Genomic DNA, 15,604 nt, shown 5'->3' on the forward strand with positions numbered 1-15,604 from the left:
GAAGACTGGCCCCCACCTGACACCCCGCAGATCTGGGGGGCGATTTCCCGGGGGCGCGAGGTGAGTGGGCCAGTAGCTCAGCCCTCTTCCAAATCCTTTTTCTCCTTCCCCAGCCTCTGGCTTCTACCTCCTTCTATGCAACCACTGCATAGAAGGTTCACTCCCAACCTTCTCCCAGAGGCAGAAAAGTCGCATGGCTGGTGGAGGGCGAACCCCGAGACTCCCCAGAGGCGGCCTATGTCCACCGCAGCGCACCTGAGCCCGGGCGGCCCGCACGAGCCCCGCGTCGGTGGCCTGGGGGGCGCCGGGGTTGTGGGGACAGCTGGGGGGGGGTCAGTTAAGGCGTGTGGGCGCCGGCTGACCGGAGCCCGACGTGCACGCGGGCTCCGGGCCTCAGTTTACCCGCCTGCAAGGGGCTACTGGGGGGCCTGGCTCTCCGCTAGGGCGCAGGGGGCACAGCGGGGCTCGCCCTCGGCTCGCGGGGTGGACAGGGAGGTGTGCAGCGCGCGGCGGGCCTCCCCCACTGCCCGCACCCCGCCCTCAGGGCGGCACTGTTGGGGGCGGGGGTGGGGCCCCCCTCGAGGTCGAAGCGCCTCGTTTCCCTTTTCCAAACCTACCTCGCCAGGCACATGCCCCAGCCCCGCGCGGGGAGGCTCCGGAGCCGGCGCGCCGGGCGGGGGCCGGGCTTCTGGGCAGAGACTGGGCGTCGGGGCCGGGGCGGGCCGGGCCGGGCGGAGTCCGGGGGCGTCGCGCGCTGGAAGCCGGGGCGGGGGCGCGCCCGGAGCAGCGCAGGTCGCGCGCGCGCCAGGACCCGGACCCGAAGCCGCTGCGCCCCGGCCCGAGGAGCCTGCGCCCCCGCCCGGGCCTCTCTCGGCGGTGCCTGCGCGCGGCGGGCGGCGCGGGGGCCGGTCCCGACCCGGAGTCGCCGCGGGAGCCGCGCGCGGAGCCGGGAAAGCGAGGCCGCCCTGGAGCGCGCGGACGCGGCCCCGAGGTACCCGCCCGGCCGCGGCCTGGGGTGAGGGGCGCTGGCCCTTCTTGGTCTCCCCGAGAGGGAGGTGTTGTCTGGGAGGCTGGTGCAGAGCTCACCCCTCGCGCGCCCGCGGGTTGGGGCGCAGCCGACTCTCCAAAACTCCACGCGGCGGGGCGCACTTTAGAGTCACTGGCAGACTTGCCGATGGGGGCCGGGCGCAGCCCTGAAGGGAGATGCTGGGTTTCTTTAGTTTTAGGTTCTTTGCAAGGTGTTTTTTTTTTTTTTGGTTTGGTTTTGTTTTTAATTCAGTAAACCAAAAAAATCCCACTGCACCAGGAGGGCGCACTGGCTTGCGCGGGAAGCCCCTCCCCGTGACCCCGCTGAGTTCCTCTTGCTTCATCCTCGGTTCCTCAGGAAATTATAGTAATCCGTTGTTTTCTGGGACTTTCCCAGATTAACAGGACGAATTTGATTTAAAGGAGGAATTTCCCAGCCCTCAGGAAGCCGGACCCCGCGCAGACCCCTGCAGCGGATCCTGCTCCCCAGGACTCGTGGGTTCCATCGGGTGCAGGTCACCTTGGAGAGTGGGAGGAAGAAGACACCGTCTCGAGCAAATCCGAACTTCCCGCAGGTTCTCCTGCAGCTGCTTTTGGATTTCGGCTGCTTTTGCAAGACCTGTTATTTCGGTGAGTGTGGCCTCGGGCGATGGCTGGGGGCGGTGACAAATGTCCCCAAAGCCCTGCTGCAGGGTGGTGACCCTTGAGGGGGTTGGGAAGATAGCAGTGTCTTTTGCTGCTTTTCCAAGTTTTCCTTCCCTTATCTGGGAGTTTTATTTCGTCAGGGAGAAAAGTCTGTGATTAAAAAAAAAAAAAAAAAAGCAAATGTCCTTTTTGCAACAAGGCAAAGATTCCTTCTTAAATATATCCATAGGGTGGGGAGAGGGACTAGAGGTAAAAGTACAGATTTCAGGGGCATTCCTTCCTTCACACACCACGGAGAACAAATCCCATTATTACAGATGACCTTGCTTTAAAAAACAAAACGAAACCTTGGCGATGTGCATGACCACCCAGGGGTGCCAACTTTCTGTTAAACTGTTTGGACACCTGGCTCCTTTTAGCAAAAAATAGCTCTGAAATTGTGTTGGTAGCAGTTGAAGGCCATGCTGCCTGCTGCAAGGTGCAAAGAGTATGTCTCTTGGCTGGCTTTGCAGGACCCAGGGGGGTAACTGGTGTGTGTGGGCATGTGTGTGTGTGTCTGTGTTGGTGTGTGATGGGTGGGGGTGTGAGCAGCGGTGGAGACCGTGATTTGGCAAATAATTCCTCTGCCCTTTGCCAAACTTCTTTCCTTTGCATGGACTCTCTTAACCCCCATCTGAAGACACTCCACTTCCCAGCTCTGAGACTTCCAGGTAAAACTTCTAGGACTTTCTTCTGTTGAACACATAAGAGGTTAACTCCGCTGACAACACCCGGTTCGTGCCTTCTGTGTTATGCTCTCTGTGCTAAAGTTCTCGATAGCAGAATTGATTTTCATTACTAACTTTATTCACCTATTGCTCGCCATTCATTGAACACAGACATCATCACAGTGCTGTGCAAGTGTCTTTGTCATATATCACACTTTACCACTGGTCATGGTACTAATCTCCAGCTCCATTTAACTCCATAAATATTAGGTGGTTTGTGATTCTGTAATGAAAATATCTGTTAAATGTTTGAATAGATATTAAGTGCATGTGGTAAAAAATTCCAAAGGGATGGGTGCAGTAAAAAGTCACCTGTTAACCCCAAAGGACAAGTTTCCTTCTCCAGAGGTAACCCACTGTTACCCCTGCATCAGCTCCTTGATCTTCTGGGTTTTTTTTTTTTTTGAGTTTGTCAGATTTCACAAAGCTGCTTCTGACCACCTGCATGCTCTTGATTTTTTTTAAAAAACATAGGTTTTGCCACTTTTATGTTTTTTGTTAGTTTCTGTGTTCTCTTTTTCCACCTATTACTCTGAGTCAGAAATACAGGCCACTTCACAGAGGGACCTTACAGTCCTGGAAATTAATGAATAGCCTAGTTTCTAAGTCTTTGAGGTTAGAGACCATGATTTATTCAACTTTGGAGTTCCCCAAACAACTTACCAGAATTAACAGGAGGTATTAGGTAGATACTGATGCCAGGATGAAAGTTTACTGTACTTGGGTCACCTGGTCCTCAGAGCTTCTTCCTCATGAGGAAGGGGTGTTTTCACACCAGCACCAGAGGCCAGGTGGCTGCCCTGCTGGTTCCAGCACACACCTCTTTGTGCCTCTTCCTTAGAGGTAAACTACTCTCGTATCTAACAGGAGCAAACTGCTTTTCTTTGAATCCTATTCAACTCTCTCTACCGTGAAGAGGTGATTCACTGGGTCATTAGATCAGATAGTATGTGTGAAGAACTGACATGCTGCCTGGCACAAGATGGGTATATGGTGGCCAGTAAGCTGTCAAATGGGTGATGCTTCTGTCAGCTCAGGCTGCTCCGTGGTCCTGTAAGAAAAGCTTAACGGGAAAATTTGATTTTTTACCCATAGGTCTTGTTCTTTATGACTGTCTTTGGCTCTTGCTTCTAGGGCCCAGGCTGAACCGTGTCTTCTGGGGACCACCTTTGTGGCACACGGAAAGTAGAAAAGTGAACTGCACAGTAGTTCTTAAAGCTTCTGCTTAGAAATTGGCTGCCATGTCACCCCCATTCACATTTCATTGACATGGCGAAAAGTGTCATTTTTCTAAAGGGCAGACCCAGTAGGTGTAGACCTGTGAGGAGGGCCAGCACGTATTTGACAGTAATATAGCCATCTCCGTAGGCGTGGCTAATTGAGGATTGATTGACTCACACCAAGAACGCCCTGATTCACAAACCAGAATGTGGCCCTTACAGTGGGGACTGTGTCTACCCTAGTACTGCACGTGGATCCTGTTTGGGACAAACTTTTCTTGTTGGTGGATTTTCTCAAAAGACTGAATTCTAAGCTGATGACTATATAAAGAACACAGAATATATTTTGGTTATTACCAAAAGACTATATCCAGATATACTGTGGTTTTTTTGATCCACTTCTCCTTTGGAAACTGTCCTTGTCCCAAGTCCAGGAATCAGCTGGGAGGAGAGCCTTGTGTCTGAGGCAAGGCTCCTGTTACAGCAGACTCTCACTCTTTCTGTAGGCTCTTTGCGTCTTTTTTTTTTTTTTTTGGTTCTTTTTTTTAAAGATTTATTTTTATTTACTTATGCATACAAGAACTGGTGTAGGCCAGAGGTGTGTGGGAGGGGAGAAGGGTGAGAGGATTCACCAGAGACAGAGTGGGGAGCAGAACAGGCAGATCTACTGAAATCCACTGCTGAGGGGAGCAGCGGGCGAGTCAGGAGAGGTCTGCTGAGCCATGTGGGTAGCTCCCTGGCTGGGGATCGAACTCGTGCTGCAGTGGCTACAGATTGCTTCATAGCGCTGAGACTTAATCCCTTGAAATTAGTTCTTAAAGGTCAGTTCTGTATGAAAATAACCTCTCAAAAATGTTAGCCACACATTCTCCTGTCTTGCTATGCTCCTTTACCCTACTGATGTGGAGGTGGAGGGCATCGCAGGGCCAGTAGGGCCAGGGCCTGGAGAGGAATGTGGTTAATGGCAGTTAGGCTGTGCTCTTTGTGGCTAATGACTGCTTATCCAGTCATCAGGAACCACTGACAAAAATAAATAATCCTCATAGTACAGACTGTATTTAGAAGTACCTCTTACAGACTTTTTATTTTTTTTTTTTAAATCTAACTTTATTTATTTTTTTTAGATTTTATTTATTTATTTTTACAAGCACTGGGTACAGCCAGAAGCGTGGAAGGGTGAGAGAATTCACCAGAGCCAGAGCGGGGAGCAGAACAGGCAGACTGACGAAGTACACTGCTGAGGGGAGCAGTGGGCAGCAGGAGAGATCTGTGCGCCATGTGGGACCCTCGCCCAGCGGCTGGGGATTGAACCTGCTCTGCTGAGGCTGCGGGCAGCTTTGCAACCCAGCGCTCAACTGCTGCGCCACTGGGGAGGCCCTTACAGACTTTTTAAACTGTATCTAATGTTCAACTTTAAATATTATAAAATAGGGCCTCCTGGTGGCTGATGGGTTAAGTCTCAGCGCTATCACTGCTATGGCCTGAGTTGATCCCCAGCCAGGGAGGTGACCCACATGGCGAAGCAGACCTCTCCTCTCTCACGCACTGCTCCCTTCAGCAGTGTACTTCAGTCAATCTGCCTGTTCTGTTCCCTGATCTGTTTCTGGTGAATGCTCTCCCTGCCCCTGCCCCCCACCTTTGGCCTACACCTCAGTTCTTATATACATAAATAAAAAGAAATCTTTTTAAAAATTTTAAAATAGTAATAGCATTTACTATTTTAAACTTTCTACTCACAGTCTAAGTGAGGATCTTATATCAACAACACTTAGATGTTGCATTTATTTGCTTTTAACTTTTATTATTTCTTTAATCAGGTTTCCCAACTCAAGATCTATTTCTAATGTAGTTAATAAACTGTAGGTTTTCTTTGTGTATATATTCCCTGAGGCCATTCAAACCAAAGAGACTATTCTTGATTTTCTTTTTTTTTTTATTTAAAGATTTATTTATTTTTGCATACAAGAGCGGGGGTGCAGGCCATAGGTGTTGGGGTGAGAGGATTCACCAGAGATGGAGTGGGGAGCAGAACAGGCAGAGTGACTGAAATACATTGCTGAGGGGAGCAGTGGGCGAGACAGGAGAGGTCTGCTGTGCCATGTGGGTCAGCTCCCTGGCTGGGGATAGCTTCACAGTGCTGAGACTTAACCCCTTCCACCACAAGAAGGCCCTGATTTTCTATTTAAAGTACAGCTGTCATATTTTGTCTGGACCCAAATCACTTTTTAAATGAGAAAGGATCTGAGGTTTCTTTATGCTCCCCTCCCTCCAAATCCCTTTATTAACAATTATCTTGTTATTATTGCCCATATTATAGGTATGACCTTAGAGTCAAATTAGAAATGAAAATTAAACAGCAAAGGTGAAATTCTAGTTCTCATAGGTCTTAGCTTAGAATTTCATGTATCTACTGCTTAAGGGAAAGTATTCTCTTTATGTATTGCTTTCAGTAAGTCTAAACAAGTCACCTATCAGAAGGTTCCGAAAATGCAGTCTCAGTGCTGAAGTATGGGGGTGAATTCACAGGTTGCTTTGATTGTTGCAGGCGGATCAGAGACAGTTGCACACAATGTCCTATTTCGAAGACGCTGACACAGAAGAAACTGTAACTTGTCTTCAGATGACAGTTTACCATCCTGGCCAGCAGAAGAGTGGAATATTCCAATCAATAAGATTTTATAACCGAGAGAAGCTTCCCTCCAGTGAAGTGGTGAAATTTGGCCGAAATTCCAACATCTGTCATTATACCTTTCAGGACAAGCAGGTTTCCCGAGTTCAGTTCTCTCTGCAGCTTTTTAAAAAGTTTGACAGCTCAGTTCTCTCTTTTGAAATTAAAAACATGAGCAAGAAGACCAGTCTGATCGTGGACAATAAGGAGCTGGGCTACCTCAATAAGATGGACCTGCCGTACAGGTGCATGGTCAGATTTGGCGAGTACCAGTTCCTGATAGAGAAGGAAGATGGGGAATCGTTGGAATTTTTTGAGACTCAGTTTATTTTGTCGCCAAGGTCACTCTCTCAAGAAAACGACTGGCCACCACAGATGCCCGTGCCTGAGTATGGTAGTTATTCATCCTGTTCCACCCAAACCACTTCTCCTACAGAAATAGATGAAAATGAATTCTGAACCCAGAGGACTAAAGAGAATAATGAAGGATGAAGTTCTCTGCAGATACTTTATAGACATGCCTCTGCTGAAGTTTCTCAGCATTGGTTGTATTGTCAGATCTGGACCTGGTATTACCATTTTGAAGTCTGTAAGTGGGGCCAGCCTTAGTCACCTGTTGCATCCATAGAGGTATAAAAAGCTATTTTGTGTACATGTGTGAGGGTTAATGCACAAAAAACATCCTCTGTGGTATACTAATAGTTTTCAGAGTGTTTTCTTTTTATGTGTGGTTCTAATCCTGTTTTCGTCAGGGATCATCTCTGACCTGGTCATGTCATTTCACAGCAGCCATTTGTTTTCAGGGTCAAGGTCACAGGTGTATTGTCAGTGTGTCCGTAGCTGTTAAGCTTGTAGTACGAGAGTACTAGGTGCATTGTGCGGTCTTAATATGGGAAAACTTACTTGAGAAGTAGTACCCTGATTTTCTGTGATTTCTTTCTATAGTGATGGAATGTTTATTCCCGAGAGCACAGTTCTCCTTGTATATATCCAGCATCTAAAACCATTATTTTAAAGAAACACTGTGTTGAGCTTCAAGTTGTTTTTCATTTTTATTAAAAAAATTATTTTTTTAAATGTATGTCACAAATTTTAATTCCAAGAATTCAGATTTTTAATAGCTTCCAGGTATAAAGTCAAAGTTTAATTCTCTTTTCCATTTTCTTTGAAATGCTCTCTGAAGACCTGTCTGACTGCATTGTACCATTAAACATTTACAATAAATGCTTAAATACTTTTAAGGCAGATTTTATGTCCAAAACTGTTGCCCTCATTTAAGACTTACATGCAGCTCACTTTAACCGGGTAATTACTGAGTGTTAAATAATGATAAATAGTTTTGCTCAATTTTTTCCTGCATAAAAAGTCCTTTTTTAAAAAAAATATGCAGTTTAACAGCTTTTCTAAACTATATTTTGTAAATTCTGGCACCTCTTATTAAGACATTACTAAACCTTTGTTTTTGATTCAGGCCATCAGTCCAGGCTTACCTCCACACTAATATGTGGCACCAACATCTGTGTCTTCACTTCCTCCATCTAGGACTTCCGGGATATAGTAATTGTGCTTATGAAAATGCTGGAAAGATCGTCTCACTTCTTATGTCCATTTCTTTTTTCTCCTGGTTCCTCGCTGGTGGAGTCATGGCCCACCAAAAGATGTCCATGTGCTAATCTCCAGAACCTGTGACTGCTATTATAAGGCAAAGGAGAAAGCTGTAGCTGTAGAATGAAAGTAAGGCAGCTAATCAGTTGGCCTTCTAATAGAGATGATCTGGATGACCCAGTGAATCATAGTGGTCCTCAAAAAGTAGAAGAGGCAGAACAGGATGCCCGCAGCATGCAGTGTGAGGATTCCACCAGCTGCTGGTGGCTCTGAAGATGGAGGGTCCCTGAGCCAAGGATGTGGGGGACATCTTTAAGCTGGACAGGGAAATCTCCAGAAAGGAACGCAGCCACATCGACACTCCGAATTCGGTGAGCGCTGCCTTGAACTTGTAACCTATAGAACTTCATGATAAATTTGTGTTGTTGCAAACCACTCAACTGTACAAATTTATTACAGAAAACTAGTATGTTCCTGTGACCTGAGGGCATCTGTCTTTCTTACAACTATCAATGAAATTTCTTTATTATATCCTCTTTTTGTGGGATTGTAGCTTCCTGTCTGATGTAGGTTTACAACTTGTTGGACTTGCTCCTGGAACAGTCTCATGGTAAAGACTGATGAGTCAAGTGTATACACTTTCATGTGTGCACCCTGTCACATTCTGACCATTGTAAAAGATTTTGTTACCTGATTGCTATTTCTTGACTTTGAGAATGATGGATGAGTTGCTAAGCTACAAAGTTTAAATATGAAGGAAATCAGGTATCACTGTTATTGAACCCAAACAAAGTATTGGATGGCATTTACATTGCAAATACTGTCAAGTTTAGTTTTAGCTGCTTTACTAATTTGCTACTCTGTTTTGTCTTCACAGCAGATTTAATAAAATAATTTGTAAGTCAGAATTGTATGTTTATGGAGTAAAGAGTAAGAAGTCACTATATTTAAATGTAAAAATGTGTTTATTCACAATCCTTGAGAAGTTACCATTCCTTCAAAAAATTCTTTATGAACAAAATGCCAAGAAAAATTACAATAGTAGCTAATGCCAAACCAAAAATATACATCTGATGTATACAAACTTTAAAAAGCATAACACAGGCAGTGTGAATATAGATTACCTTGAAAATATTTCCAGGGACACAGCTACAAGGTATAATTATGTTAAGACAGACATAAATAGCATGACCTAATATATTTACACATTTGAAGTGTCATATATTTATTTCTATGAGATAAAAAAGGAAACTATAAATGTCATTGCCTAGCAGTTCAAATATTGGAAAGGGCCACATGATTTTTTTTAACTAAAGCAAGAACTTGAAGTTACTATTTATATATTTATATATATGGACCTTCCTATATTTTTGAGAACATGCACTGTCATTGTTGCAAGAAAAACAAAACCACTAAGAAAAAACTGAAAATTTTTGCTTACCAAAATCATACTCGATCCTCAGCAAAATCAAGATAAGCAATTAGGGACTATCTTATGTCCTTGGCTTTTTAAATTGATACATAAACTTGAGAGAAAAGAAGGGTTAACTGTATATCACAAAATGTAATTATACATATTGACAGACTTAGTTTCATCCCATTAAAGCACCTTGTATTACAAGGCAAAGGAAAGCTTAATAAAATCAATGAATCCTTTCAAACCAGAAAGGACTTATTTACTTTGAAATACCCGTATTAAAGCTTTTCAAGTTTTCCTTCCTCAATAGTCATGCACAGAGAATACGTTCTGTGTAAAGTCTTTCTAAGTCCATTTATTGGAAATACAGAATTAAAGAAGACATCTAGAGATCTGATATAGCAATTAGTGTCAATATTCCTTTATAGTGTCATGTAAAAGGAAGTGAAAAACCTAAGTGTATATATATATTTTCTTAAATATTACTTTTGATTACCAACTTTGTTTCCAAGCTCAGAGCTTATTTTATCATATCGTACCCTTTGTTCAGATTGACCAACATTATTATACTGGGCTATGCAACATGTCTAGAAAGAAACTGATACTTCAGCATTTTGTGAGTCCTCAAATTAACTGTGCTTACTATTAGGTAAAAAAATTAAATAAGTCACAGAAATAATGTTGGAAAAGGGAACACTATTTTGAAACAATATTGTAGTCCCTCCTAATGCTCCCTTCACGTCTGCTGAGAATTAACCAAAAGTGTCTTAATATTTTCATTGTTAGCTACTGAAATAGGATTAAGAAAGCATTTGAAGTGAAATTAATAAAATGTCTAAAAAGGGAAATGCTACAAATGATAAACAGGAATGCTATAAGGAGTTAAAGTAAATTTAATCGACAACATGACAGGATCATTAAAATGTTTTTTGGAAAACAGAAGGCAGATGATGAAATTGCACTTAATTCTGAAGCCATTTGATATACCCTTCCATTCCCACTGCTTTTTAAAAAGCATTTACAACAGTTTCTTACCTCCCTCTTTTCCAAAGTCTCAGCACAACCATTTATACATTCTAGTTGGTTTTTAACTTTTGGTCATAACCGGTAAGTAGGGTCACACAAGTCTACCCTATCGTTTCTGTGGATCTGCATCAGATGGCTTTGTGCCAGCATCAGACAGTTCTAATACAGGATTTACAAATCCAGAATACTCAGAATTGCCATTATCATCCATTTCGGCACTAACAAAATCATTCTCCCACTCCAGTCCGTTGGAGTCATCAGAAGCTGATGTAGGATTACTTCCGGTCTTCCTGCTGCTATACTTCAGTGCTGCCCGAAGAATGTCTTCCTCTGTTTTGGAGCGTTCTCTCATTGGAAGCATTCGATTCATTCCTACAATCGAGGCAGAGTTATTAGAAATCTCAGGGATTATTAAAAATCTATATTAAAACACTTCACAGTTTAGAACCTTAGACTTTATTTGTGAATTAACAACTTCAGGGCTATGGAGTCCTACTTAAATTTCTGGGATCTAATCCTGAAGTGTACCTAGATAAAAACATTACTACATACAAAAAGGAAGTTTTGATGCAACAATGATCATCTCAGGAGGTGAAATTTCTTAAGTGTCACAAACAATCAGAACAGACGCAGGACTTCAATGCTATTAAGTCTTATGTGAACAAGTGTGTCTGCCAAAGCCTACCCAACAAGGGAACAGTTTCATTTCTCAGATAATAACTAATGATAACATATACTTTTCCAGCACTTACTACATCCCAGTTAATGTTGTCTGCCCTTCACATATAGAGATTTACCCCTCAACAACTGTACCCTTCCACACAACACTATCATCAATCCCTCTTACAGAGCTCAACTATGTAAGGGGCAGGAGGGGATGATCTGCCCAGGGTCACACAGCTCAAGAAGAGGCAGAGCAAGAATCTGAATCTGGGCCTCTCCAGTGGCGCAGCAGGTTGAGCACAGTGCTGTGAAGCTGTCCACAGCCTCTGCAGCAAGGGTTCTATCCCCAGCCGGCCAGGGAGATACCCACATGGCGCGGCAGACCTCTCCTGCCTTGCCCACAGCTCCTCTCAGCAGTATCTTTGGTCCGTCTGCCTGTTCTGCTCCCCGCTCTGTCTCTGGTGAATCCTCTCACCCTCCCGCACTTCTGGCCTGTACCCTAGTTCTTGCATAAATAAATAAATCTTAAAAAAAAAAATCTGAATCTATTCAGTCTGACTCCAAAGTTTTCTCTCTGCCTGCACCACAACAGAGCAGAGATTTCTAGAACTATTCTATTTTTAAAAAAAGATTTATTTATTTATGCATACAAGAGCTGGGGTACAGGCCAGAGATGCAGTGGGTGAGAGGATTCACCAGACACAGAGCGGGATGCAGAACAGGTAGACTGACTGCTGAGGGGAGCAGCGGGCGAGACAAGAGAGGTCTGCTGCGCCATGTGGGTTGCTCCCTGGCCGGCTGGAGATCAAACTCATGCTGCACAGGCTGTGGATTGCTTCACAGTGCAGTGCTTAACCCCTTGCGCCACCAGGGAGGCCCTCTAGAACTATTCTAGATCTATTTTTGAATAATTAGAAATTGGTCAGTAAAGTGAAAATGTCAACAATCTTTTTTTTCAACTATCTCATTATAATGATTTTAATTCATTTATTCAAAATTTCAACCTGATAAGAGCATCCATTATTTAAATTAGTAGGTAAACAGCATCAACAAAACTGTAGCACTTAGTGTTAAAGATGATGTTGAAGTTTTGCAGATGGCACTTATAGCATTATGCCCTTTTCATTTTTTTTAAATCAGGGGATTCTGGGTTTCCCAGTAGCGCAGCGGGTTGAGCACAGCGCTGTGAACCCGCAGCCTCTGCAGCGCGGGTTCATTCCCGGGTCGGCCAGGGAGATTCCCACATGGTGTGGCAGACCTCTCCTGTCTCGCCCACTGCTCCCCTCAGCAGCGCTTCCAGTCCACCTGCCTGTTCTGCTCCCTGCTCTGTCTCTGGTGAATCCTTTCATCCTCCCGAGCCTCTGGCTTGTACCCCAGCTCTTGCATAAATAAATAAAATCTTTAAAATAAATAAATAAATCAGGGGATTCCTTGTTAGAAAATGTCAAAAACCGTGGAAGAAAACAATATAGTTTTCTTGACAGAAAGGAGGGAGGGAGGACAGAAAATAAATTTGAAGGTGTAAGTACAGAATCCACATGGTAAGAGAATTAAACCTAGGACTGGAAAAGATTATAAGAGAATACCCCTAGATGGAACCAACAGTTTTATTTTCTGACCATAATGAATCAGATCCCACAGTAGTAAAGGAACATTTATCTGTTTCACTGTTGTCTGTCACTCACAAAAAAATATCACAGACTCAACCCAGTAAAACAAGTTATCCCAACAGACAAGGTAAGAATGAGCTAGATGCTAAAACAATGTTGTGGCTTTATATTTGATAGATGAGCACTTTGTCTAAAGGAATCTGGACTCTCCATCTACCTACAAACAGGTTTTTCTTGTGGATTCTGGCCTCCACCTACTCTAGTCTCATCTTGAATAGTGACCTCACAAGTCATGCAAGTCAGGTTATCTCCAAACCTAGAGCATACAGTGTGGATGACAGAAGCAGAATGAAAAGGCCCGAAAGGCCCTCAGATCAAATTGAACAAGTTGTCAAAATAAAAATAAATTTAAAATTTGCTGACTGGATCAAATACACCATGATACATGTACAGTACTGGAGAAACAGTGTTTAGCTGGAGAAGACTTAAGTAAGGTAAAGTCTTTGGTAAAGTTATTCAAGTCTCCTATATATCTGTTTATTAATAAAACAAGTAGGTAGCTAGAAGCTAAGGTCTACTCTCTCAAGATTCTGAGATCAATGCTTATTATTCTTCTTAAAGTTTTACATTCTGTAATTGGTTCTCTCTTTTTGGATTACCTATTCTTAAAATGAAAACAAAAACCTGGGCCTGAATCAGTAAAATGTCCTTTACAAATAATACACATTTTTAAAAGGTAGAAGGAGGACAAATACTGGATGATTTCAGTCATATGTGGAATGAAAAAGAAAGAAAACAAACATAAGCAGCACAACTAAACCAAAACAAACTGTACAAGTATGGCTACAGAGCTGAGGTGCAGGTGGGAAATTCTAGCAGGAGGAGGGTCCCATGGACGGTGGTGGAAGATTATTGGTGCTTTGGTGGTGGGTGTTGTGTGGTCATATACATCTAAAGAGATGTGAATCTTTACTTCTAAATCATACAGTGTTATGGATCAATGTTATCTCAATAAAAAACGAAGCATTTAAAAAAATACATTTTAGCTACAATGTTGAATACTTGCTATGTGCTATGCTGTGTACTGGGTGTTTTGTAAAATTTTTTGTTTAATCCTCACAACATGCATATTTGTTTAAATATTTATTAATTGCCTATTGTGTGCCAGGCACTTTTGGATCCTGAGTACACTATTAATAATCACCCTTCAGGGCCTCCCTCGTGGCGCCGGGGTTTAAAACAGAGCTTTCAAGCTCTGTCACCAGCCACTGCGCACAAGTTCGATCCCCAGTCGGCCAAGAAGCAACCACCATGGTGCAGCAGACCTCTCCTGCCCCGACCCCTGTTCCCCTCAGCAGTGTGTTTCAGTAGATATGCCTGTTCTGCTCCCCAGTCTCTCTGGTGAATCCTCTCACACACACCGCCACCCTGCACCTCCAGTCTACACCCCAGTTCTTGTATGCATAAATAAATCTTTAAAAAAAATCATCCTTTCAAGTAGGTTTACATAATTTCTTTTTTGTGATGAACAAATGTGACGCAGAGTATGTATGAAGCACTACAGTCACGAAGACATACCGACTAAAACTCAAACTCATGTCTGTGTTACAGCTTTTGTGCTACCAAAAAAACCTAACAAGATGCTAATTTATAATGAACCAAAAGTTAACTAATTTTTAGCTTCAGACTGCCCACAAGGGGGCAGGAACTATTCGTACTGAGTAATAGTATAAACAGGATGACAAACACTTTAAAATGAGATATTAACATCTATTTTTTAATATCTCAAGAAATAATAAAAACTAAGCAACTTTCTAAACAATTTATCAATAAGTGATAACTACTTATATAGTCAGAGTCTAAGAAGTTTTCATTCTGAATTTTCAAGGCCCTGCATTCAGTTTAAATATAGTAAAACACCAAGCAGATTTCTATAAATTACCACAGATTAAATTTTTCAGGTAAAATTGTGAAATAAAGTACCTTCTTCATCTTCCCACTCTAGGTCTAAGGATGTGCTATCTTCATTTCCACTAGTTGACTTAGTTTTGGTCATTAAATCACAACTGCTTTCTGTATTTGGCGTCAAAACTGTGGCATCTGATGAAAGTCCTAGAAGACACAAAACACAATTAAATGTGCTCATCTGTCATCGTTTGCCACAACTATTTATTTTGTGATAATTGTTTCTCTCCAAATATTACTACTCTTCTTTTTTTTTTTTTACTACTCTTCTTAATATCACAAGAAACAATTACTGAACTCATTACATTGGTTAAGTTTCTACGAGGAGTAGTATGAAGGGTTTGTTCCTTGTATTTTTTTGCTAGCAAGCATAGTAGACATGCACACTGAAATGAATGACAAACATTTCAAATACAATGAACCCTAGCTAATGTTTTTAATAGCTAAGTACAAAGGAAAAGGAAAAAAAAAGAAAAATGACAAAGTAAATAAAAGGTTATCTCTAGTTCTAATGGAGCCACTACTATGTTTTGACTTTTGACACTTAAGAGGAAGAAACCTTTCGTTTTTATCCATCATCTTTTTAATATGCAAAATAAGTATACTTTTGTACAACTTCCTCCCACTTTCCCCTTCCATTTCTGGGAGGAAAAAAAGAAGGGATCAGAGTAGAAATGGGTAAAGTAGTACTTGACTCCCTCCCCAGATGTGCAGAAAGAAACTGTGGGGCCTCCCCGGTGGCGCAGAGGGTTGAGCGCAGCGCTGTGAAGCTGTCCACAGCCTCCGCAGCGCAGGTTTGATTCCCAGCCGGCCAGGGAGAATCCCACATGGTGCAGCAGACCTCTCCTGTCTTGCCCGCTGCTCCCCTCAGCAGTGTCTTCAGTCCGTCTGCCTGTACTGCTCCCCACTCTGTCTCTGGTGAGTCCTTTCACCCTATCGTGACTCTGGCCTGTATCCCAACTCTTGTATAAATAAAAATAAATCTTAAAAAA

The 15,604-nt window shown here is 43.1% G+C and overlaps 2 protein-coding genes across 2 annotated transcripts in view; one reads left to right on the plus strand and one right to left on the minus strand.

The window, feature by feature from the left end:
- The first annotated feature begins 953 nt into the window (after nt 1-953).
- On the plus strand, nt 954-8,883 carry TIFA (TRAF interacting protein with forkhead associated domain). The gene is made up of 3 exons (XM_037508261.2): nt 954-991; nt 1,424-1,656; nt 6,204-8,883. Exon 3 carries the CDS (start codon nt 6,228-6,230, stop codon nt 6,783-6,785), a length of 558 nt encoding a protein of 185 aa, XP_037364158.1. The 5' UTR covers nt 954-991; nt 1,424-1,656; nt 6,204-6,227; the 3' UTR covers nt 6,786-8,883.
- AP1AR (adaptor related protein complex 1 associated regulatory protein) overlaps nt 8,868-15,604 on the minus strand; it is a 38,184-nt gene continuing 31,447 nt past the window's right edge. Inside the window, exons 9-10 of the mRNA XM_037509546.2 lie at nt 14,631-14,759; nt 8,868-10,746 (exon numbers count right to left, since the gene is read on the minus strand). Of these exons, the coding sequence (XP_037365443.1) occupies nt 10,481-10,746; nt 14,631-14,759 (395 nt within the window). The 3' untranslated portion in view covers nt 8,868-10,480. The remainder of the gene's footprint in view (nt 10,747-14,630; nt 14,760-15,604) is intronic.

Source organism: Talpa occidentalis, unplaced genomic scaffold (genome assembly GCF_014898055.3).
Source record: "Talpa occidentalis isolate TD23 unplaced genomic scaffold, MPIMG_talOcc4v2.1 talOcc4.13, whole genome shotgun sequence".
NCBI classification, from domain to species: Eukaryota; Metazoa; Chordata; class Mammalia; order Eulipotyphla; family Talpidae; genus Talpa; species Talpa occidentalis.

Bases quoted from the DNA above. Each gene is read 5' to 3' on its own strand.
- TIFA (XM_037508261.2), top strand. From the start codon at position 6,228: ATGTCCTATTTCGAAGACGCTGACACAGAAGAAACTGTAACTTGTCTT.